We start from the raw sequence: 25,235 nt of genomic DNA on the forward strand, positions 1-25,235 counted from the left end.
TTTTATCTGGTAACTTAAGGTAGATTTCCTGCTTGAATTGACACAGTATGTCTTGATTTTTGTCAGAAATATGTGGAAATATGTGGACTTACAAATTAAGTCTGTGGAATGGCAACCACCAGTTGAAACAGCTTCTTTACAGTAGCTCTCCATTCCTCTGCGGTGTTTGAGGCCTAAACTATAAGAGCATTAAGCATTTATGTAAAAAAATACTAACTTTTAATGATACTTTTCTTCAAGCAAAATGGGATGTGGAAGATAAGTGGTGTATGACCAGTGACAGGCCAGTAGAATCTCATGAACTGTTTCATCCTCTTGTAGGTTGTAAATAGGATTACAGTAGGACTATCTTACGGATTGTGTGTAAACTTTCCCTTGAACATGCTAATCGCCAGTCCTAGAATAGGAACAGCCCAGGTTCAACCAGCTGAATTCTGGTTTGGACTGTAGGTCTTATCTGGGGTAGAGCAGAAGGAGGGTGCACAGGTAGAAGACAAGATCACTGGATGAGGTTACAAATGATTGTGTTTTTTTTCTTTTTGAGTACAAATCCTAGATCATAATTAGCCACTGACAGAGGGAATTAGTTCAGAATTATCCCAAGTTTTTAAAAATGGTTTTTGAGGATAAATTAACAAATACCAGCTTTCAGAGTTCAATGCTTTTCTTGCTATTAGAGTACCAATTTTTCTCTTCTGTTAATATATTCACAGAACGGTGAATATATTCTACAGAACAGTGCAGCATCTATTTTTGCTTAAGCAGTGTTTCAAGTTAAAGCTACCTCATTTGACATCCAGGCTGGTGGTTTTTGCTGGGCTTTTTCTATTTAAAAAAGCTTTTTGCAAACATTTGATGCATTTTTTTTAGCTGACGTTCCTTTGTGGGAACAATGGGAGCTATGTAGGAACTATACCCACTACACCCTGCTGTGGCCTAGAAGGTTCAACGTAGGGTCATCTATGGTTCTCAGGGAGTTGCATTCTGAAAATAAGAGTGGATTTAAGGGTGAAATCAATGACCAGTTTATTTCCAGTTAAGTGTGAATGAAGTGGAAGAATGAGAAATTGCTATGTTCACCTCAGGAGCCCTGAGAAGCAATGCTGGTTAACTCCACTGCTGGCAATGGGGAGTCCTTATCAGCACATCACAACTTTCCAAAATCTCCCCACTGTCCTCTGTCTCCCCCAGGCTCCTGCAAGAGAGGCTGATCACACTTGAGATATGGTCATAGCCAGTCATACAGATAGTGATCAGCAGCTTCCACGTTTTGCACTTTCTCTAAGTATTTCCAAGAGGTCTAACAGTACTGACAAGACTCTTAAAATCTAGAGTTCAAGCCAGGACTCCTCCTGGAGCTTTAGTCTCTGAATTTATCTTTGATTTTTAATCAAGGAGAATTTTGTGCCACCAAGGATTGTGAGAAAAAATGGATCCAAAAGTAGAGCACTTGATGGCAGATATTTTGATTGTTCTCTGTTAACTTAAAAAACAAAAACAGAAAACAACCCTGAAAGAGCCGTTTGTTCAAAAGGTTTCTATGATTGTTCTTAGTGACTCTTTCCTCAGGGAACTCATTTTCATACCATGAGTAATTTCTGAGTCCAACTTGAAGCTCACAAGACAGATCGTGCCTTAACAAGAGTTAGCGAACAAGAGCTAGGAAGTTTGCATCATCTAATAAGGCTAGATCATGTTCTCAGCAGTGCCAGTTCATCAGCTGTCCTTTTTGGTCCGCAGAAAGGGACCCCGGATGGTGTTGCCCTTGCTATCTGCTGCACTTAGCACCAAGCTAGTACGACTTGAACAGCGGCTTCATAGCTGTTACAATTCATAGCTATAGTAACAGACCAAAAAAAAGGCTGAAGGTGGGAGAAGTCTAATGGGTGGCAGCAGCTAGACTGTGACCTTTTGGAGTAAAGACCATGTTTTTGTCACACCAGCCTGTTCAGTGGTATTTGCTTGTAGTCCAAGATAGCCATATGAGGTTTTTGCCTTCCTAAGGCCTGAGGCCGGCTTTCAACCCCCTTTCTGGAAAACCTGGTATAAATATCAGAGCTTCAGTTTTTGTGTCTTTGCTGATGTTTACATGGTCAGATACTGAATACAGTAGTAACCAATAGAGTAAAAGGTCAGCACTGGTTTGCTAGTTGATGGGGCTGGATAGAGAGGGGTGAGAGCATGAAATGCTCCCAGCAATTGGTTGTTTGCAGAGTGATATAGGTCATAAAAAAATCTTCCCTCACTTCCATAGTATAGTAATAGTGTGTGTGTGTGTATGTGTGTGTATGTACAATAGTATATGTATAAAATAAATTTTACTTATAAATACAAAATTGCATTATTATATGTTAGGAGTTGAAGGCAGATGCAGGGATTTTTCCTGGTAGGCGTTAAAGCAGTTCCTCAGTTTGCAGTCCTTAGCCTTTGTCTAAGATAGGCCTGTATCTCCACTAGGATGATGAAACCTAGAGAACACTGTATATAACATGCTCTGTCAGTCCCCTTTCAGAAACCCCTTAGAGATGTTCTGCACATCCTTAGGAGCCAGTGCCAGTGGGAAGGGGATCCACTATCTAATGAACAGGACACTTAGGCAGTGTTTGAGGTAGCTGGGAGACCTCCACACTTCGTTTTGACTTTACCACTGAAACATGCTTGACTTGGGAGAATCCAGCTTTCTGCTGGATTTGACAGTATCTCTACCTGACAGTATCTCTAGTTACATTCCTCTTCTCTTCCTGCCCCTTACCCCCTGACTATTTACAGCTCTTAGGCAGTGACAATCTCTCTCTTGGCCTGCAGTGGGTCCTTTAGCTGTTATTTTAACACAGATAAGCAGGACAAATCCTTTTATTGGAAGAAAGGGCAACAGGGCCTGGCAAACAACTCAATTGCTGATCCCAGCAATAAGATCTCCATTCCAGGGTCCCCCAAGCACCATTTATCCATTCTCATAGCCAGATCACCTTGCCTTCAAAAACTCACTTCCAGGGAAAGAAAACAACTCATTTAGCTCCTTATTTCTTTCGGTGTTTGCTGTCTTTCATACTTGCTCTGCAGGCTCTCTCTTTGCCTCCCAATTCTGCACCTCCTGGACTGAATGAAGGAGTATTTTAAACCCTTCCTTTCTGAGGAAGTGTCAATATCTGCCTTGCTACTGTCTCAAGATCCTGAGAGAGTTAAGTGCTCCCAGCTGGCTAAGGTTGAAAATTAAAATAAATAAGGTGAGAGCCTCAACCTTGTCTTGACTTTAGTGACTTCACTGAAGCAGTGCTACCTTTTAATCTTTCCTTAAAATGGTCCTCCAGTGTCAGATCTCAGTTTTGGCACTCACAGGTTCGCTTCTGACTCAACTTTTGTTGGGCCGTGGCTTCTCCCCTCCTTTGGAAAACGAAAAATCTTGTGCCTTTTACATAATAAACATGCACAGTGGCTTAGGATTGTCAGGTGAAGTAAGCTTTGAAATTCCAGGTTTGCCTATGTGGTTATGCTTTTTGAGGCCAAATATAGAACTGTTTGCATGAGCTTTATAAAGTCCAAGAATAAATCCAATGAATGCAACTATGTTTCTTTCATAAATGTGTCTCAGCAATGTGTGTGTCCCGAACATTAGTGCAGCAGGATCAGAAAGTCTGAAAGGCTAGTGAGAGAAAGACAGCCATACGGAAAGAAATTGGGAGGCCTTCTATACAAGCCTGGTAAAAAGAAGTCATTTTATAGCCTGGGGGCCTCATTGCTGCAAGGTTTTAGGGAAATTACTAGCTTCTGAAGACAAAGATGTGAGTGTTGTATGCACAGAAGGAATACCTGGACTTAAAAAGAAAGTAATTCTCCAAAGGGGAAAGTTTGGAGTAGGAACCATCTTTTTTGTTTGTTTGTTTGCAGAACACCCATCAGAATGAGACCGTGCTCTGGGATCCAAGTTAGTTGCCGTTGAAAAGAGTAAAATAAGTACCCGAGGACACACTATAACATCTTTCATGCCCAACCGTCTCGTATGCTTTCCTAGTCAGATTATCTGAGCTGGGAGTCAGGTTAAATGTTACATTTCTACTCTGTTCATACTGAATAATGTATTTGAGTGTGAAATTTCAAAAGTCCTTCTCTCTTTCTTTTCTTTTTTGGTAACACTGATTTTCTAAGCTGGTAATAACAATACAAGGAAAGAAAGTGTGCCTGTGTTTGTGCATATGAAATCAGTGCCACTTTAAATGACTGCTTTAGTCATCTGGCTTCCTACTTTATTTTTGCTAAAGTAATTAAGATCAATCTTTTGTCAAACATCTTATGCTTTGTATTAATTTCTCTGAACAACTTACATATCCCCTGTCTTTTTGTTTAGTAGTTTCTCCTCCTGTAGTTCACTGTTTCCATTCTGCCTGAAGTGTTTAGCTGCGCGATCTTGGCTCAGTCCCTACATGTGATGTACAGCAGTGTTGTGTGTCAGTAGCCGCTGGGGGCTGATGTTCTGGTGCGGAGCAGATCCCGAGTCGTGCTACTGTTTGTCTCTCCAGGTCACTAGTGCACGTGTGGCTATGGAGGAGCAGACTCCTGGTTTGGGCAGTACTGCCGCAGGAGAAACCATTTAGGAAGCAGATATTCCCTGGCAAGTGTCCCGTGGCCCTGGGGCACTGTGATCTAGTGCTTTTTAATTAAGAGCAACATATGCAGCATACTTGAATGTGTGGTGCAGTGCTTTATACAGATTTGACTGGTAGGCAGAGGAGGAGAGAAGATCTATTCTGTCTGCCTGAAAAATCTGTGTGACAAGTTTCAGTTTGGCTTTACAAGCAGCACTTGCCTACATCTCATTTTATCTCTAATGTGTGGGACCTTTCCTTGCTGCTACATGGGATTTGTCAAGGGGTTAGCTCTACAGAGCTTGATCTATGGTAGATGGACATTGCCAGTACTATAAAAAGGATGTTCAGGTTAAAAGAGGACCTGGAGGCTCATGCTGCTCCATTCTGCTCTCCCCCAGCTGTGAGCTTTCCAGCTCATATTGCAGATTTTTAGGCTCTTCTTTGCGTGATCTCTTTCTTTGTATATTCTCAGCAGAAACCAGGTACTGAAGAACTGGGCGGAGAGAACATGAAATCCTGTCTGAGCTGTTTGTAAGCACCAGCTGTACTTGACCACCAGGTATCTGCGAGAGTGGGACCAATTGCACCTCCACACCAGCAGGTGCTGGTCTGTGGTTGACTTAAAGACTTTTCTTCTTCTAAACTTTTTTTTTTCCTCTAAAGACTTTGAAGATTTTTATTCTTTCTATTTCCAGCCTGTGTTCAAACTGCTTTGCAGATTTTTTTGCCCATTTGCTTCATGAATACTCTGTCTGACTGTTTTCCATAGAGAGCTGTCGTGTCCAAAGCTCGGGATGTTATAGAAATGTGCCCTTGCTGCGTGCTGACTTTGCTTCCTATCTGCACCTCTTTCAGACTAGGAAGTGTGGCTAATATGAGCAAAAGGAGCACTTGCCAGCGCTTTTGTGCTGTTTCAGTGAGGATCAGAGCCCTGTGTTGCACTTTCCTTCATGAATTGTAGATCAGTGTAGAACAACAAGCAAACCGAGTCAAAGATGGGGAATAGGGTCTCTGGAGTGTGATTGCCATGAGAAATGCAGCAGGGAGGCCAGGCCTGGGACTAAAATGGTTCATGCAGATCTGGGCATGTTTGCTGCCTCTACCAGAGACGTTCTGAGTCGCTGGGGACCAGTAACTTAGCGTTAGGTTTTTGAGGAAAGAAAGACTCCCTAGATTTTCAGGGAACTCCAGAAGAGGTAGATACCTAAGCTTTAGGCCTCATCACAGGGATCTCAGCAGCTCTGCTGCTCTCAGAGTGGCTGTGTGTATTAATCGGGTTGTCAGGCTTCAGTAAACTTCTGCATTGAAGTAGAGCCCACATCCCATGCCATTTTGCTGTCTTGCTTTCCTGTGGTTTCTTTTCATCCTTAATGTGCCTTTGGATGCTGGCTGTGAGTCTGCCCAAATCCTGCATGTTGTTGTTGCTGCGGGGTCCTAAGGAAACGCTGGAAGGAAATACCCTCCCGCCTGCTGATCATGCAGTTTTGCCAGTAGATGGCTGTGACGGAGGCGATGTGATGGAGGTGTTTTGATCCTGTCCCCTGCATAATCAACCACAGCCATTGATGGCAAGCACAGTTGTGCAGCAAAAACTAGAACTCGAGTGATCAGAAATCCCCAGCTGTACCAAGAGCTTCCTGTGTGACCATGAGCAAATCACTTAATGGCTGTGGGTTCCTCATTGCAAAGTCAAGTTTTTATTTCTTTGATCTATTTACACAGTGAATTCTGTGTGGAGGACCATCTCCATTTGGGATATATACCGGACCTAAACCCGCGTGAAGGCTACTCAGAGATGAAGAGGAATGTGTCTCGTTATGTGGGTGCCACTACACTTGCAGCGCAGGCAGAGCAGTACCAATTGGATAAGATGGAGTCCCTGTGTGGTGTCCTTTCATCTGTCACTACACAGCCAAAAGAGGGAGATTCCTCCCTCTTCAGTATGGAGAGCTGTAATCGATACATCTGAGCCATATTTGCAGTAGATCTGTGCTGTGATGGTGATTCATTTGAATAACCTACCTAGAGCAACATCACTTCACTTTTTTAAAACCAGACTGCTGCAGAGGGAGGGAATGCAAGCATCACAAAAAGAAATCCTGTTATGTCTGATTTACTATGAGCAGCAAAGTGAGGTTTGGATAATCGAGGACCCAAGCTTAGATCTGATCCAAACTGAGATTTCATGTCTTAACCTTTCGACCTTTCTCCTTCTGTCAGACTGCTGCTCAGTAATTGCATGCACCACAGACTGATGGTCTCTGCCTGGCTTCAGAACTGGGCGTGTTTGATTCATTCGCCCTTATTGGCAAGAGGGTGGATTCAGAGATGTATGAGATCTTCTCTAGACCTCTCTGTCAGCCATGCTCAGTGCCCACCTTATTGGTTATCTCTGGTAGTTGTACTCCAAGTTGCAGCTTACTAGCATGGCATCAGTGGACAAAACTTGTGCTAAAGCTGCTAAGTCTGTTCGGACATAACTGGAACACAAGCAAGCAACATGTCACCCCAGCCTGTCTGCAAGAACTGATCCTCATGCCCTGGCACTCCTGAGTATGGAAGTGTCTGCCTAGGCCGCATGCCTCCATTCATCCGCCAGGATAAATGCTTGCTCTGACCTACGTGTGTTTGTATCACTTCTCACCACACTTTTCCCCTCCTCTGCAATTTGATTGACCGAGTTTCACACCTTGTCTTCCTGCCTTGGGCCCCGCTTTCCCAGGCAGCTGTCAGGGAGAACATTATCACTGCAGAGCAAGGAGGCCAGCCCAAGCATGTGCTGGGTGAAGAAGGGATTTGTTTAGCGGTACTGTTCAGCCTGTAAATCAGTGGTGTGCTCCTGACTATCCACTGCATAATGACTTGCATATTCATGCTTGCTAGCAGCACAGCCATTCAGCTGGGACAGCATCATGTCACTGTGTTAAGAATGTGTCCCAGGGGAAGGAGAGCAGGAGAGGAGTCTCAGCAGCAGCCTCCTTGTCTGACTCCCTTTATCTCCTTCCCCAGCTGCTCACTTTTTGTTGGCTCCCCAAGATGCACTGTCACTTGCTTTTCATATGTATTTCCTTCTCCAGGATACACCAGAGCAAGCCCTGCCAGTTTGTTCTTTGCTGTCATACTTTCTTCTTTCCCTTTCTCACAGTTTCCCTAATAACTAAAGATATGCACCTGCAAGGGCTCTGCAAGAGCTAAATGGATGCAGGGGAGTGATTTTTATATTTGGTCACATAAATTAAATGACTTCCTAATAAAGGAGACACTCTGGAAGCAGGCCCTCTCCTCTCTCCTCATCCTAAGATGGACTGTCCTTTTGCTCCCTCACCCACAACTAGTACACAAAGAAGAGATGTTTGCAACTGTGGCTGCTCTGTCCTCTGTCTTGAAAAATGACAAAGAAACAGCTGTGTAACCTTTTCCTAGAAAAGACACAAATTTGGAGGATGTGACAGTGCTCTGTTAGATCATATGTGAGAGAAGAGGTGGGAATTCCCTTCCGTTACAAGACCTAGGGGCCATTCAAGGAAGCCCAATTTGGTACTAACAAAGGGGGTTTCACACCACGGGAGTACTAAGAGACCTGTGGAGCTCCTTGCCAAAGGATGTTATGGGTTTAAGGAGCTTACGAGGATTCAAGGGAGGCCAGACAAGTGCTTGGAAGACAGAGCTACTGAGGGTTGCTAAATAAACAAGCTACTCAAGGTCCAGGAAATCCCCTGAGCTGAAAATAGTTGGACATTCAGCGAGTATAAAGGGGAAGTAGCATATTTGTGTTGTTGGGGAGGGTAGTCTTCAGCTGCATCAAAGCGTGGACACTTGAGCAATGCTGTTACAGTCCACTCTGGCATTTCATAGATTAACCAGATCAGAGTCCAACCAGGCCAGCCAGGAGTCTGGGGCCTGTTAAGTCCTGCATTTGGGAAGGTGCAGTTCTGGATATTCTGTCCAGCTCTGCTGCTGGCACTGGTGGGACATCTGTGGAGCTAGCTGTCCGTGTGAGGGAGTCACCTAGGCTTCTTGCTGCCATCAGTGCAGAGATTTAGGCACTTTTAGAGCATGATTCCCCTTACTTCAGACAACTAGTCAGGTGCCTCCGTGACTACACAGGGATTTTTTGTGGAGCTCCAGTACAGCTGTGTATCCTGTGCAACCTGCATATCATTCCCCCTTCTCGCAGGAGTGGTGGCTGATACAGACACTTGATCATTTGTGTAAAATTGTTTCTCCTCTGCAGAGCCAGGGCCTGTCATTTTCTCACTCCTCTATGTTTCTTCTCTTTCTAGGGGTACTTGAGCCACCCCCAGACGAGAGGACTCTTATTTCTCTGCTGGGCTGGTTAGCCATCCAAAGGGTGAGTGTCACTGGGGATTGTAAGGAACCCAGGCCAGTGCTGTGCTAAGATGCTCATTTACTGTCTCTTCTGCTGCTGACCAGCAGGTTGCACTTCTTTCTGCCCACTCCCTGTCCCTCTGGCTCATTTTCTGGACCTTTCTGCTGCGGTGACTATGGCAAGATAAGCCATGTGCTTCATGCACCATTTCGTTCCTTGAGACCAGAGTTTACTAGTACACTTGTAATACTATTTTGCACCAAAAAATAGCCTTGTTAAAAGGTCATTTTCCAATAAATATTTTTTAAAGGGAATTCAAAAATCAAAAGCATTATCAAAACAATTTTTGAAATTACCCAGTTGCAGAAACCCTGTTTCTGTATCGATTTTTTTGCTATAAAAATATGTATGTGTTAAGATTTAAAGCAAGCAGGAAGCTGAACAGCCAAGACCTATTTCCATTGCAAATTCTTCTAAATGAAAATGGCTTAGATGCGCTTCCTGAAACTAGCTTTTTAAAATTTTCCTTGTCAGCATTTGTTTCAGAGGAATGGGGAAGAATTGGGAGGTTAAGGAGAATGGAAATCTTGTAGAGGGAATGTGTTTCTTGAATGCAGGATATATTTTTTAGTCCAATACACAATGCTTGTGCTCTGGTCAGGACTGGTGGACTGGTCCTTTCCTTGTGTGACATACAAGGTCATGTTAAGTTAGTGGCTTCCCCTTTTTTGGAGCTGTGGTTCACCTGAGAAAAATGGCAGTCAGCTGCATTCCCTGATATTCAGCTTCCCTCTCTGCTCCAGTCCTCCTTGTTGCATCTGCATTTTCTTACTGCCAGGCCTGTTTTCTTGCCCCTGCTGCTGGAACCACATTAATAAGCCCAGCTGGACAAAGCTGGCTTTAACTAGAGCCACATAGTCTTTATTCCTCCTGCCACTAGTTCCAGCCAGACTGTTTTCCGTCCTGACATGCCCAATCTATCATGTACTCACACCTCAGCAAAAGCTCCCTGACCAGTTAAAAATCCTTCAGTGAGGTGATGTTCTGAGATTTTTCAGTGCCAACTGTGGCTGTGTGTTAGAGGTGACAGGACCAGAAAACAGCCCTAACATAAACCTGGAACCAGCTCATACCCCGATACAGAGCAACTTCTTTCCTGGCAATGTGTTTGGTGGGGTGTAGAGAGACAGCTGCTGGTCTCCAAGGCCTTGACATTTAGCCTTCATCTTCTGGTCTGGCAAACATTGTCAGCCCAGCAGCATGTGCAGTCTTTTTTCCAGACACACTTCACTTGGGCTTGTTCTTTGCTTTTGGATGAGCTGTATAACATACATCTCTGTTTGATCATGACTCTGCCCTCCTGCAGAAATGGCACTCACTGTATGTTCACCCTTCTGCACAGAGAAGTTTGAAACTGGAAACACGTTTGCTCTTTGAACTATGCCCATTCTCTCTGCTGTTTTCTGGCTGGGGCTGTCTGTGAGGGCACTCAGGCAGGAGGGAGGAAGTCTCTTCCTGAGGCAAAAGTATGTCTCAGCCGCAAAATGCCGTCTGTGATCTCCATAGAGCAGATTAAATATGGCCCTTTGTTTGTCAGTCCTGTTGGTTGCTGTCCCGGCTTGTTTTGGTGTCAGCTAGTCTCTTCCTCTCCACCTCTTGTATTCTGTGCCTTGGAGCATCTGCCTCTCTGCCTGTTCCGGTGCCCTCCCTGCGCTTGTGACACAGTTATGATTTCATTAGGATAATTGGAGAGCAGGGCTCCTCTCAGAGCATGTTGGACTTTTCTGCCCTGATTTGCTTTGCCGCGTCAGACATCTCTGCAAATAGAAGCTCAGCTCTACAGGGGAGCTGCTGGCTGTGACAGCCAAACACAAAGACCCAGCGGGAGACCAACGGCTTTCCTATCCAAAACCTATACATGGAGCTTTTTTCTCCCAGTTGCTGCAGTAGCCTTTTACACTATGGGGCTGTGTGCTTAAAACTCAGGAAGGGAAGTCATCTCACCTGAATTTAGTTCCCAGCTTGGCCATCCAGTTGCTCAATGACTTTGGGCCAGTCCTTTGACTTCCCTGCCTCGCCTGTCTGTAAAATGAGGAGAATGATGGTGTTTCTGTCACAAATGTCTTTGCACATGGCCAGCATCCCCTGATATAGCATTGGCTGCTCCATTTCTTGTACTTCAGTGGCTAGGAGAATATATCTGAATTTGTCCCATCTAAGATACTTAGGAAAGGCTGCTGTGGAACAACCGGCCGAGAGATAGTATCTTTTGTAATTCCCACCCTGTTATTGGGCAGCATTTGTCCCAATGCCTGATGTTCTTTATCCCTGTTAATAACTGTATTTCCAGAGATATACTTACATAGGAGTTACATATGTGTCTAGTCTAAGTTTATACTCCATTGTGTCTTATTTCTCGTGCACATATTCTTGGTGGGGAATCCATGCATTACAATTTGGTACTGACTCCAGCGAGTCAAAAGATTTCTTAGAGCCCAGGTTCGTGATTGCTGACACATTTTAGCAATTACAGTTGTTATCATCTGTCATGTGGGTCTTGTAACTTCCCTAGGGTATCTGTCCATTCCTTCTTACGCTGAAGGTATATCACACTGCCTTTCAGCAGTGATTTATAAATGGGATTTTAATGCAAAGTAAGACCACATGCTGCCTCTTCTCTTGAGTTCCGTTACTGCCCAGGCCTCTCCATCACATGAAGTATATTCTTCATTTGTTTTTCCAAAGCTGGCTGAGAGGTCTGGGTAGAAGTTGTTTTTCTAGGGTAATGTTGAGTGCTGCCTGCCCAAGGGGGGAAGTGTCTGCCTTCAAACCATGTGCTTGGCTCCAGGAGGCAAGGAAGTAGATGAAAGCAGAGGAGGCGCAGTGGTTTACAGTCATCTACATCTCAGCAGTGAGAGCTTTTCCTCCCCCACACCACTTTCGCACATGCATCGGCAGAGTTAACACTAGGCCTACATTCTGACTGCCAAATTAGTGCTCTGTTTTCATTATCTAACCACCCCCTATTGTCCCAACCTGCTTTGTAGCTATGTTTTGGCCTTCATTTGTTCACCTTTATCCAGGTTTTCAGTCAAAAGTCCAGTTTCCTTTTCCCTTATGCTTGCTGCTCTTGCTTATATACAGAGCCAAGCAGCACTTAAAGTTAGATTGTCTATCATGGGCATAACTGAAAAACTGGCTTTGATTTGTTTAAACCAATGACCCTGCCAGGTATGCACATGAGTGGCGTTTTCAGCTAATCATGTTGGGTGCCAGCCTAGAAGGTGTCTGTCACATGCTTGCAATTTTAAGGGTCCACATTCAGCAGTCGAATGGGATATGTCCTCTACTTGACCCACTTCCTTCAGGTTGTGCCAGACTTTTCCATAGACTTGCAGCAAGTAACCTGCAAAGCAGCATGTTTCCTTTCTGTGTAAGTTAGCTACCATTTCACGGAGAGTTGATTCTTTTGTGGAGACTACGGTGGAGTGGGCTGCCTGCTTTCAGACAGAAGGGTAGAGCAGTGATGGTGGCAAGTGGAGATCCCACCATGGTTTGCATGCATTTCATAGCACCTGCCAGAGTCGCCTGGTGGCATACTGCTCCCTGTGCTGCGTCCATGGTGCTGGAGACACTGGCTTTGGTGTGGAACAGCTCAGGGACTTGAGAGGATCCTTAAGCCATTTCATGCCACTAAGTCCCCCCATACCAAGGAGGCAGGGGTAGGTGTAATAAGGGAAATTAAGGAAGTTTTCTACGCTCGCATTCAGGCCAAGAATGGAAATTTTTGTAATAATCTGATTGCAAATGCTGCTTTCTACACTGGGTCTTTTTTTTTTTTTTTTTTTTTTTTTTGCAACAGATTAGTGCTATATTGCAGATTGTTAAGGTGCCTGCTATATTGTTTTATAAGCTCCTGTGATAAGGAGGCTGCCAGCCTTTCTTTTGAGTGTAGTTAGTTTGATGACCGGTATTGGCTAAGGGGTGATTCCTTTGTTAAATAGCAGTTCAGACAGAAAACTCCAGGATAGCTGATTTGTAATCTGTTTATCGTGCTACTGACTTGTGTAGACTGGTTGCTGCTTTCAGTAGTTTAATAAAACCATTAGGCAGAGCTGACACCACCACTTGTTTTTCTTACAGAATAAGCAGAACAAAGAACTTTATTAAACTTGCATTTTGGGAAGAAAAGGAAGAACAGTATAGCCAGACCAGCTTGCTCCCAATAGCAGATGATTGTGCTGCTTTTTTTATATTATTAAAATGTCAGACACAGTGCAATGTAAACAACTGAAGTGCAGACCAGAAAATAGAAAACTGGCAGCTCCTTTAGCAGGCATAGTGCCTTGTTTTCCTTTGTCCTGCCATCTCTCTGGCTTGTGTGATGAGGGCTACCCGGGAGGCTCACACACAGGCACAGACCCCTGTCTTCTGGGAAAACAGTGACAGTTTCAGATGCTGAGGTGCCTGTGGGATATGCTAGCGTGATGGAGAGGTAAGAAGAGCATGGACTTGACAAGTTCTTTGTGCTTGGGTAGGCTCTGGCAAAGGGGTTGTATTGCCAGAGGCACCTAAACTAGAAACTGTGCAAGGGCTGAGCCCTGTGCAAGGACCCGTCTGTGCCTGTTCAAAACCTTGTGCAAAGCTGTGGCTTGTAGCTTGGTGCTGAGACATGTTTATGATTGTTGAGGAGAGACAATCACTTGCTTTTAGTCCTTGCCTGCACCTTAAACAGCTTTCTGCTATTCTTCATCCACAGTTTCCTGCATCTCCTTGAATGAGTGCCTGTGTTGTAAGCCTTCTACATGATGTCATTCTTGTCCCTTTTCCTTCTCTGGAACAATATTTCTGCTCTTCAACCTTTTGGGACAGACTGCCTGTTCCTTCGCATCTGCAAGAATCTGCAAAAAATGGAGGAAGCCATTCTGTTCCTTTTAGGCATTTCTTTTTTTCTAAGTGTAAGACATTTTTTATCTCTAAGTTGTTTCTCCAAAGTGGGCCACCATTTGCAGCTCTTATTTCATTTTGGCAAGCCCTTCTCTTTTCAGCTATGGGCTGTGTTGTCTGGAGTTTGTGAATATAAAGCTAAGTAAGCCAACAGCCAAGCACATTATGATAGACTTGCAGCCCACTTGTTTGTTAATTTAAAAAGCAACAAGTAAATTAAAATGAAGCATTGGCTAGGCTGTGATTTGTAACAGAGCTTTGGCTTGCCAGCCTCATTTCCCTAATCTCTTTCACGCTGGGCAGGCCACTGAGAACATCAGCATTTTGATCCTTAAAGTGAAAACAAAGGTAGCATTTCAAGCCACTCAGTCCTTGCAAAGGCTGTATTTAAGATTTTGGTCATAGTGTTGTGCACCAGCAAATGGAGGAGTCTAACAGCAACAGAGGTGAGCCAGCTTGTTGGCTCAACTTGGGGAATTTTAAAATCACCAAGTAGAATTCCTGACCTGTAAGTATGTCATCCTAGACCGCTGATAAGTGATTAAGATGAGCATTGTTTTTATGGAGAACTGTAGACCACTTCTGCTTGCAAGGCATCTCTGCCAAAGGGAAATAAAATCAAACACTGAAGCATTTTGTGGTCTACAGGTTTATCAGCTCATTTGGACAGGGCTTTTGGAAGAAAGGGTGCCCAATCTGAGATGTAATTTAAGAGATTTGCATTGGGAATCCACTGCAAATCCATCTTCCTTGATGCCTGAGCTTTCCTTTAAGCTGTCCTGACAGGATGGGAAATGCTGAATGGGCTAAGCCTCTGAGTTCCTCACCTCCATTCATACCAAGCAAGTTTCTGGAAGATTTCTTCAGGCTGTCCTAGCTTTGCTGTGAGTTTAGTTGTGGTAATCAGTCAGGCCTCCAAATCGCATCTCCCTATTTGCAAAAAGAGACTGTGCAGAGTGTCAGACTCTTCTGTGTTGGATGAGCTTGAAGCTGGGACATAGCTGGGCCTCTGAGAAACATCTCTAACCTTTATACTCAGCTGCCTTAGGTCTGAAAATGCTTTTCTATCTTAGTCCCATGAAAGCTCACCTGCAAGAGCTTGTATCAAGCTTCTCAGCCCTAGCTCCTGCAGCCAAAGGCTTTGCCTTGCCCCTCAGAGCCTGGCACGCTCAGGCCCAGAAAGCGTTAAGGGGATATGCCTTCAGCAGTCACTTCAGCCTTCATCCCCACCCTTCGAGGCAAAGGTAGGGTGCAAGGCCGCCCCCCCCCCCCCGCCTGAATGGCGATGGAGTTAGGGCAAGGCGCTTGTTCTCCCTGCTCCCTGAACAAGGCTGGCAGATGTTTCTTGTTTCCTGAAGCTGTGCTGCTCTGACTGCCTGGGAAATCCATAGAGGCGGGGGAGGATTCATGGGCTACTGGGCTGGGAGCAGCTGCTGCTGCCAGGCGGAAGCACTCGGTTAGGCTTTCCTAGACAGCTTTGAATGGGAGCCAGGAGCCCTCTCTCTATGGGAGAAAATCCACAAGGTCAGGAAATATAGCAGCAGCTCCAGCTCCATGCTAGGGCTGCTGGCTTGGCACTCACATCCCAACCCTCCTCTTCCCAGGCAGCACTCCTGAATGGCTTTCTTCAGTGGCATCTTCCATGGCTGCTTGTTTGACAGCACAGCTTTCCAGGGCGCCAACAGTTAAGACGGCTGCTAGGTATCACAGGGGTGATGGATTTGGATGGACAGGGAGAACAACAGACAGCTGACCCAGCTCAGACTCAGACTATTGCTGCTTAGCATGGGACCAGGAAGCTGGGCGTTCATGTTTTGCTGAGTTATTTTTTTGGTCAGCTCTGTCTGTGATCTGCATTAATTGTTGAGAACTACAATCGCTTGTTTTTCCTCCTCTGGAAAATCTCACACCAGAAAAGGCTTTCACAACAATCAACAGGCTCCAAATTTCCATGTGGTAAGTCCTTGGCTGAGCGTGGTAACTTGGGTCTGTTACCTCTCTCCAGCAGAAGGCTCTGCTCTTCCCTACCTCCCCTTCTTAGGAAAGCCAGAAATATTGTCTTTAGAAGGATGGTTTCTTGAACCAGACTTTATGGGATTGTTCACTGTGGCAGAAGGCATTGAAGAAGAACTATCCCCTTCTTGAAACAAGTGCATGCACCAATGAGTCTGGTATCTGTGCTTTCCTCATGTTACAGCTTGTAATGTCTGCAGTTTGATACATAGCCTCTTGCAGCATGATCCCTGCAGCCACTTAGGGATTTTGTACATATGGGGTGAGGCAGAGAAAGAGTGAAAGAAAATTGCCTTTGTCTAAAAGCAGATCCGTTGGTTTCATCTGCAGCAGCCACAAAAGCCTCTAGGTGCAGCCTAGAACAGGCCTTCTGTCGTGGGAGAGGCAAGGCTCAAGTTTGCTTGATGAACAAAGGATGTGATGATTGTGATGGGGAGCCAGGTGTTACCAGCAGGAGTAATATCACAACCTGGGAATAATAGCAGCTGCCCAGCTACGTAAGAAAGTTTGGTCACAGCCTTTGGCCAGTTTCCCTCTCCTGTGGCATTCCTCTGGCTGGTAGGAGCGCTAGTGTTAACTCTGATAGCTTCTAGGTTGGGTCTGCAATGGATGTATTCATCCTTCCCTCCTGACACTTCTAGAAAGCTATTTTCTAAGCCTGTATTGGGACAGGACTTTTTACAAAAGAGTCTGTGTAGCCCTGGGCCACATTGTGTTGTCCCAGTGACAGCGACCTGGGCTGGTTCTTCTGCTTCACTCTGGTGCAAGTCCAGAAAGCAATGGAGAGCAGGATTCAGAGCCTGAAATGGCAGTGCCATATGGTGACTCTGTCCTTGCACACACTCTGATGAGTGGTCAGGTCTGTGCACTCTCTGTGAAGAGCATGTATCATGGATTCTCTGGGAAAGGGAGGGAGCTCCTTGAATGTGGATTTTAAGCACACATTGATTCTAGAGACTGTTGTCAGAAGCTCCCGTGCCCAGTGCTGTCCATCATTGCCCACACTCACATTAAGATGTGTTTTGCAGTGATGGTGAGAAACAGTAGGGTGGGCTGGACCCAGCTCCATGCTTAGGGCTGAGACAGTTTGGTACCATTCTGTGCATGTTAGCGAACCTGTGCTGCCACTGCTGGAGCAAGGAATGAAGAGCAGAGCAGTGAAGAGTTAGCTGAAGCACCAGCATCTTCTAGATAGGGTGTGTGTGTGCAAATCCTAAAGATGCAGAGTGCTTGTAAGTAAACTGTCGGTGCTTTGGAGCGAGGACCTTTGTGCTTTGTGTGTGTGCACTTCAGCTTCATGCCCTGACCTCTCACTCGTTAGAAATTTTTCTTGCAGATAAATCATAAGCAGACACTTTGAGGAGGCCAGAGCATCCCACTCTTTAAGTTAAAGGTCTTGGCATTTATGTCTTCAGTTTCAGTTGTCTCGCCCACTTGTAGAACGTAAGAGAGAAGTGTGAGGAAGGCTGTGACTATTAGAGTATCTGTCAAGTGGGGAGCTGACTTTCAGTATGCTCAGACTTGCTTTTCACCAAAACTGCCTGGGAATTGCTGCCAGAAAGAGGGATTGGGGAACTCTTTAACCAAAAACTCTCCCTTAGCTTTGAGAGTCTGACTGTTGTACTGCAGTGCTCCTCAGGCTGGGCTCTGCTTTCCTTCCCCTGGAGAGGACACAGTCCTGACCCTGCGGCAGGCAGTTGTGCTGTGCCAACCAGCACTGTTTATAGTAGTTTGGTCTGTGTGTAGCACAGGGAGTTTTTTACCATGGCTTGTTTTACTGAACATCATTTGCTAAAATTACAGATAAATGGCCTAAGCAGTCTCCATGACCTAAAACTTCTCCATATCCTCCCGATGAGAGTGAGAGAGACAGACAAACACGGTCACTTTGGCAGCGAATATTAGGAGATGGGTGCGCCTGGCATGAGTGAATGAGCAATAGCTTTTCCCTCCCCTAGTTTCAAGTGCTGGTGCCTCTGTGGTGGGTGAGGAAGAAACAAATGCTGGTTTGTGTGTTGCTGAGGGAGCCAGAGCTCAAAGCCCTGCACTAGGATTGTGCAGGGCAGAGTGAGGTGGGAAAGTGAGATGTGCGGAGCCTGATCCGTGTCTTGATTGTCCCCGCTGCAGCGCAGCAGAGCTCAGACGCTCCATTCAGCGGGGTGTGCAGTGAGGGCCTGGTTCGTCAGCTGTCGAGGGCCTTTTGCTGATGGACAGTAATGCACAAAAGCCTGCTTTTCAGAGCCAAAGCAGAAATAATGGAAAGAGCTGGCTATGAGAACTGTCCTGGATCTTGGGAACAAGGGAGTGCATGTGTCTGTACATCAGTGTGTGGCTGGTGGCTGGCAGGTCCCCAGCCACCCCAACAGCTTTTCTGATTTCCTGTGGGCTGAAACAGAGACTCTGAGGAGAAGGCTGAGGCACAGTATTCAAACTAGGCTGTAATGCAAGCTGAAACCATTTACAGGAGACCTATTTCCAAGGTGAACCGTAAACCACATGTTTGGGAAACTGGTCTCAAAACTGGCCAGCATGTGGGTCCTGTTCTCTTCCGTCTGTGGCTGAGCAGAAGGCACTGTCTCATCCCACTGGTATTGTGTCCTGTGCCTTCACCTGAGGCAGGTGTGTGTTGCACGGCCCCCTGACACTCACCTGTCCCCAGCCTGGTTGCCACATGAGCTCTGCTGTGGGTGACAGCCTCTGCTCCAACCCCGTCATGGACCAGGGGTGCTGCTGTGACTGTGTGGGCTGGGGGTCCTCAGAAGGCATAGCCCAAGCAGCTCCTCCCACTGCAGTGGTCTCAAGGGAGAGGACTGGAGGGCTCTTGTGGTTGTTATGGGACCACTTTGCCCTCAGATATTGGAATGACTGGGCAGAGGAATACCTGCTTGCTCACTCTCCCCCTCCTCTGGCAGCTGGAAGCAGTTCTCAGCCCTCAGCTTTGGGATTGTGTCAGAGGAGCCAGTCTGTAGCCCAGTTACCGTGAGCCCTGTGCCAAATTACTCCGCACAGAGGCTCTATCCTGCACAGCCAAGAGCAAGTTAGAAGAGACAGAAGGCAGCCTCACTGCTTTTATGAAGGGTTTGATTCTCTCCCTCTCCCCATACTTGTCTCTGCCTCAGCAAGTCCTGTAGTCCTGGGCTGCTGTGCAGCTCCCCTTGCGCATCGCCGCAGCAGCTGCTCTACCATGAGCACCGGCAGCAGCCTGGTTAGATCAAGGTCCTTGGTGGCCATTGAAAGCCTTTCTTGGTAGCTGCTGTGTGTTTTGCTAGGCGTTGCAGATCTCTCTGCTTTGTATTTTAGGTGAGACCTGGTTGAATGGCCTTCTTAGACCCTTTACAAGCTGGAGGGCTGTAAAGCAGCTTTGCTATAGGAGTGATCCTCTGTAGGCCAAGCTGAATTGGTATAGTTTGGCAGTCAGCACTCAGGCCTCATTTCCCTCCAGTTAATTGTCTCGTCCCATCACAGATATTAGAAGCCTGGAGTGGGAAGGGGATCTCTCTTGTCCCTGGAAAGTGGAGCTGTTTGTATATGTGAGAATGTACATTAGTGGAGTAGCCATGTAGATATATACTCAGTGCAATCATGTGCAATATACACTCTGTTATAGCCTTGCTTTCCACCTGCAGCTTTTTCTTTGCCCCAAGAACAGAGTTGCATGGTGTTTCACTAGGAAAGAGTGGCATATCTGGGTATAGACCTAGGATATTACATAATTTGTACCTTATTTTATCCTTCTTGTCTTCCACCTCATTTAATGATCTACAGCTTTCCCATCAGTAGACAAAGGCACAGCATCTGGCTGGATCCGGTGGTCCTGCTTCACTCTGTTTGGGCTTGTGCTGCTCGTTTTCTTGCCTTTCTCCAGCATCCTGGGTGCCTAAGGGGGGATACAATCTTTGTTTGTCTTTCCACTACTGAGATAGCAGCTAAAGAAAGGGCTTTGGCAAGACATGGTTGTGTCTGACTGCTCCTAGCTTGAGTAGGTAATTGAACTGTCTGAGTGGTTTAAGGTTGCAATCAGATGGGGATTGAAGTCAGAAAGTTTTGCCCTACTTTAGATTAGATCTTTGCTGCGTTAGCAAATACACTACATGCAGACATGGGCTGGATGTATAATGGCCTTTGCTGGTACACTTTGTACCAGCTGCCTGAGAAAAATCTGCTCTTCTCATGAGAGTGCTTCTGTGCTGGAGCTCCTGCTGTTGTTAACATATTGATAGCAATCACCTGCCTAATACAAAATTCTGTGCTACCAAAGCCTTAAGATGAAGATGTGACCTCCTTCCGAGTTTTTCCATACTGCTCAAAATGCTGTGGCCTTTGCTTGCTTTACCACCAAAATGACTAGAGCCTTCCAACATCAGATAGCCAGGAGCTTTGATGTTATTTCTTAAATTTTGTCTACTTGTTTTTGAGCTGCTAGGATTCCCGCTCTTCACAGCCTTTTCTGCAACTGTGAGGTCAGGACAGTTATTTTTCTTGTTTATCTCTTTTTCAATGAAGAGCTACACCTCCTCATAATGTTGTGTAATCTCACGGCCTGGTTTTAAGGAAAGCGTAAAATATTGCTTAGATTTCTCATAAAATGTGACAGGACTGTTGGCAGAACTGCAGTGAAGACATTACAGCGGTGCAGAATTACAAGGAGAAAAATGAGCACCCGGGCTGCTGCTTCTGCTGCAGACAAGGAAGTCTTCCAGTGTTTCATTAGATAGAAAAACAAATCTATAAACTCTAAGTTGTTTAATGGGTTATTAGATTCAATTTATCTGAAGCTAACTCCATACTTTTAAGTTTTCTAAAGCCACACATTTGCATGAGCATTGCTGAGGCAGGAAAGCCAGCGTGGATACTGGTAACTAATACAACTCAATATATTTGGAAACAGAACAACATTTGTATCTGCAGCCTCCTTGTTCTTAGCTCCTGTGCTGTGCTGGCACATAGTCAGGGGATTGATCCAGCTGAAAAATAACCTGGGAGAGGGGAAATGGTTTGTTTTGTGTCTGTGCCAGCAGACAGGAGCAGCTGGGTTCAGTGCTGCTGCTGGAGAAGCCCCTGCAGAGCTGCTGCAGTTTTGGGAAGACCTGGAAAGGCTGTGGGAAAAAGCCAGGCCCGGAGGAGCCGGAGGTAGGGAACCGTCTGGGGAGAGGCATGTCCACAGAGCTGTGCCAGGGCCCCAGGCTTAGCAGAAGGGTGGAGTTGTTTAGCAGTTACTATGTTCTTCCTGGGTGGGTGTCTAATCCCTGTGTGATGTGCCCGGCGTTGCTGCCTGTGTCAAGCTGCTACAGGAGCCCCTGTCCTGACGGAAGCCCGGCATTCCCAGCCTTTCTCCCTGCCCTGCTGCGCTCTGCAAACACAGGCTTGACTCTGTGCCCTGCTGTTTCACAAACTCTGGCCGGGGGCCAGCGGGAAAAAGGAATTTCAGAGGCAAGGGTCCAGAGAGCCCCAGGGTATGTGAGCTGGAGGACTTGTGTCCCAGAGCTACAGGGGCTCATAGAGTTGTTTTCACAGCCGAGTTGAGACGCTGCATGTTTATTCTAATCAGGGAATTGCTGTGCAGTTCCTATGGGCAAATCCTGCTGTACCAGCCACCTGGCTGCTTGCAGAGCACTAAGTTCAATTGCAGAGCTTTAAAAACAAACAAGGAAGCATGAGTGGCCCTTGCTGTTGGGAAGAGCAGGCTGGTGGTGCGCAAACAGAGCATCCGGGACAGCACACAGCCAGAGGGGCTATGGGCTTGGCTAGCACTAACACTCCTTTTCAGTTGCCTTCCCTATAAGGGCTACAGACCAGTGTCTGACCCTGGGGTGACATTTAGCAGTGAGGAGGAGCAGTCCAATGAGAATGGATGTCTATTTAAACCTTCAGGGTTTTGTAATCTTCCTCTCATAAACGCTAAGTTGAAGTTCCTCTTTCTCAGTAGAATTGGAACAGAAATTTAAGGGACCAGGGCAGAGAGGAAGGGGAGGGAATTTTCTCCTGTTGAAGGGTACACATTTCTGCCAAAGTGTGATTGGCTTATACTGTCCACATTAAGCATTCCCAATGAGCACCTTTCATAGTAGCACCTCCCTGTTGTAGCAGCTCTTCCTCAACTGTGGTGTGTGCCAGCTTCGTCTCGTGGGAATAGATGTGCCACTTCCACAGGACTGTTTTCCACTTAGGAGTAGGAAACAACCTGTGGTCCTTCTCTGTCTCAACCTGCAATTGCCAGTACGGTGAGAGGCATTTTTTAGCTGGAGGACTGGCAGAGGATGTGGGTGTGCCACCATCTCAAACTTGCCCTACAGCAAAAGGCAGGCTGTATTTAACTCAGCCTTGAAGGTGAAAATGCTTAGGTAAGAAAGCTTATTTGAGGGGCGCCTGGACCTCTTCCCAGTTTTGCTGTTATGGCTAACTGTGGGTGTTGACATGCAAATCACTTTGGCCAAGGCTTTCAAATCACTAGCTTGAGAGAAGGCAAATCATAGACAGGACTGAGCAATTTCTGTAAACCAAGCCTCTTGAAATCGGTTACTTTTGATTTACCTGTCTTATACCTCGATTTTTTTATGTGTAAAGTACTCCCTTATGTCATGTGGCTTGTTTTGGGAATGTGTGAAGTTTGCCTCCTGAATGTCAGGCTGAAGGATTGCAGAGTATCCTCAGGTAGACATGGTGGTGCATGGTTTTGTATTCAGTTTGATTGATTTCTTTGATCATTTTAAGTAACCTTCATTACTAGGGGACGGTATTAGATTAAATAGCACTGGATGCTGCAGTTCTGGGCTGTAGTATGTTCCATTCTTTTTAGGTGAGGTTTGCTCATGTTTGAGATCCCAGAGAATTGAATGATAAAAGCAAAATAAAGGCAATGGATCCTAGAGCCATAGTGCAGGATGACAGATGGAAGTAAGTATAAATTTCTGTGGCCAGATTTCTACAGTAGCCAGTGTACTAGATGGGGAGAATGAAGAAGTCCTTGACCCTTGGATTGCACCATTGATTCCACCATTTCCCTGTTTCCTGGCCATGTTTTGCAGAGTGTAACATGTGTATGACTTTGGGATGAGAGTAAATGGTAGTATGTAGGTAGAGTACCTTGCAGTGACAATTTCATACCTAGAGAAAATTTATTTTAAAAATACATAAGTCCCTGACAGTGAGCTGCTGTTTTTTTTTTTTTTTTTTTTCCTGAGTTGTAGGGGAAATACTTCTCTCTGTCATACAGAATTTTTTTTTCAGAGTGGACTAGATTGGCCGTGTCCCATGTTCAATTCATATTTAAGTCAAGCAACTTAAAAGACCATTAAAACTTTCTTAAATGGGAGCCTGGACTAAGACCCTGCACTGGGAGACTAAGTGTGATTTGTTGCTGTCTCTGCCGCTGCCTCATCTGTATCCTTGGGCCCCTCTGAGTACTTTCCTTCACCTCTGCATCATGTGCCTTGCAGAATAAAATGATCGTTGTGCTTCACATCATGTGACATGGTAGATCTCTGACTTTCATGTCCTGACATCTGTGTGCTTCTGGAACAAGTACTAAATGTCAGGGACAGATGCCTGGGTATGGGGGCCACTCACCCAAGAAACAAGCTTGTTTTTGCAGATTTCTGTCTTTCCCAGTCACTGATGTATGCTGGAGCTTGTCAGCCAGCCTCCACTGCAGAGAAGCCAAGGACAGAAGCAAACCCCTCTCCTAACATGAGGTCTCTACTTCTCCTTGCAGGTGGTGGTGCCCTGGAAGTCCTGAGCTGGGGTCAGCTGGAAGATGACTGAGTACAAGTTGGTGGTGGTGGGAGCTGGTGGTGTTGGGAAGAGCGCTTTGACAATACAGCTCATTCAGAATCATTTCGTTGATGAATACGACCCCACGATAGAGGTGAGTGGCTCTGGGAGGGGAGGGCGTGCCTGTCTGCATGTTTTCCCATTGCTCTTTTTCACTTCACTGTGAATCCAAAGTATGCTTGGCTTGGGCTCAGTTTGAGCCTGAGTGGGGATGTTTCTCTGCTTCACAAAGCTATCCTGAATTTCTACACTAATTTGTGCCTCCTGAAGAGAGACAGCACTGTCTGTTGAGGAGGAATAGAGAGGGATGCAGTAAATAAAGGCAGGGCCCTTGGTAGAGCTGTGCAGGGGCTGAGAGCTGGGGGAGTACAAAAGCCCATCGTTCTGATTAGATGTCAGCATAGGGAGGAGTTAAAGGCTTGGGAATTAAGACCAATTTTGTGTCCACACTTGCATTTCTTCTCCTGTAAAATTAAAGTAAATATATTGACTTCCTATGTGAGATGTTTTGAAATTTACTGATGGAAAGGGCTTTATCAGTTACGTACATCCTGCAGTTTAAGTGAGACATGCCAAGCAGCTAAACCTTGATAGTTTCTACAGTGTTACTGTGGGGATAGGTGTGGGTTAACAGATCAAACAGAAGTGAAGAATGCTGAATTTCTTTTTAAGAGACCCCAACATCTCTGCAGAGCAGGAAGCTCATTGACTTTCTTTGCGCTATCTCATCCATGATTATAGATTTGTTCTGTGACAGGGGAAAAATGACACTTCAATTCTTTTCCAGGATTTGCAGACTCTACGAAATAGGTTAGTGCTTCAGGAAAGACAAAACAGGGGGTGTGCTTCCGAGGAGACTGATGTTATACCCTGAGCTCTTGGCTTTTGTCCTGCACCAGAGCCAGATGAGCCCACCCTTCAGTGAGAGACAGAGAGGAGGGAGTGAGCTCTAAGGGCCAGTTGTGCTTGTGCTCTATTAAGATGATTAATGTATTTGTCTCATAGTCAGCATGGATTGCAGCAGTTGTGTGTCTAGCTGCAATACTCCATCTTGAGAAGCGGTCAAAGACCTTTTACTTATGGGGGTGGTGCAGAACGCAGTTTTCAATATTCAGAATTCAGGTTTCCACACAGCAAGTATAAGCAACACAGCCATTTTTTTACCTTTTAAAAATTTATTCCAATCGCCAACTATTTTCACCGTTCCTTCATTGCTAAGGAGATGCTGGTTTTACCTACTGCATGATTTATACCTTTATTCAGGATAGATGTGTGCAATGCTGTGCTTTTTGTGCAGTGCCTGGCCATTTTGTGGCCAATTCTATGCTAGGAATAAGTCCACCCTGGGAATCCAAATCACAGCTCTGTCATGCCTCTCAGACAATAACCTCCCTGTCTGCAGTCCTAAAGAATTCTGTACCAGATGTGTATAAAAACAGCTGTGGTTACTGCAATTATTATTATTATTATTATTATTATGCCTAAAAGGTCACAACTGGGATCAGAAATCTATTCTGGTAGGTGTTGTATGTGTAGTCCCCACCCTGAAGAGCTTATAACTTAAACAAGAAAGACAAGCCTTGGTCGAA

At 45.6% G+C, this 25,235-nt stretch overlaps 1 protein-coding gene across 4 annotated transcripts in view; it reads left to right on the forward strand.

Annotated features, from left to right (window-relative positions):
• Positions 1–25,235, forward strand: part of HRAS (HRas proto-oncogene, GTPase) — a 58,094-nt gene that overhangs the window by 17,281 nt on the left and 15,578 nt on the right. The window contains exons 2-4 of one of the 4 annotated variants that reach the window (XM_062578058.1): positions 5,059–5,145; positions 8,870–8,937; positions 23,588–23,740. In XM_062578058.1, the coding sequence (XP_062434042.1) occupies positions 23,630–23,740 (111 nt within the window). In that variant the 5' untranslated portion in view covers positions 5,059–5,145; positions 8,870–8,937; positions 23,588–23,629. The remainder of the gene's footprint in view (positions 1–5,058; positions 5,146–8,869; positions 8,938–23,587; positions 23,741–25,235) is intronic. The other 3 variants (XM_062578057.1, XM_062578056.1, XM_062578059.1) reach the window with 3 other exon arrangements.

This window comes from Rhea pennata, chromosome 5 (assembly GCF_028389875.1).
Source record: "Rhea pennata isolate bPtePen1 chromosome 5, bPtePen1.pri, whole genome shotgun sequence".
Lineage (NCBI taxonomy): Eukaryota > Metazoa > Chordata > Aves > Rheiformes > Rheidae > Rhea > Rhea pennata.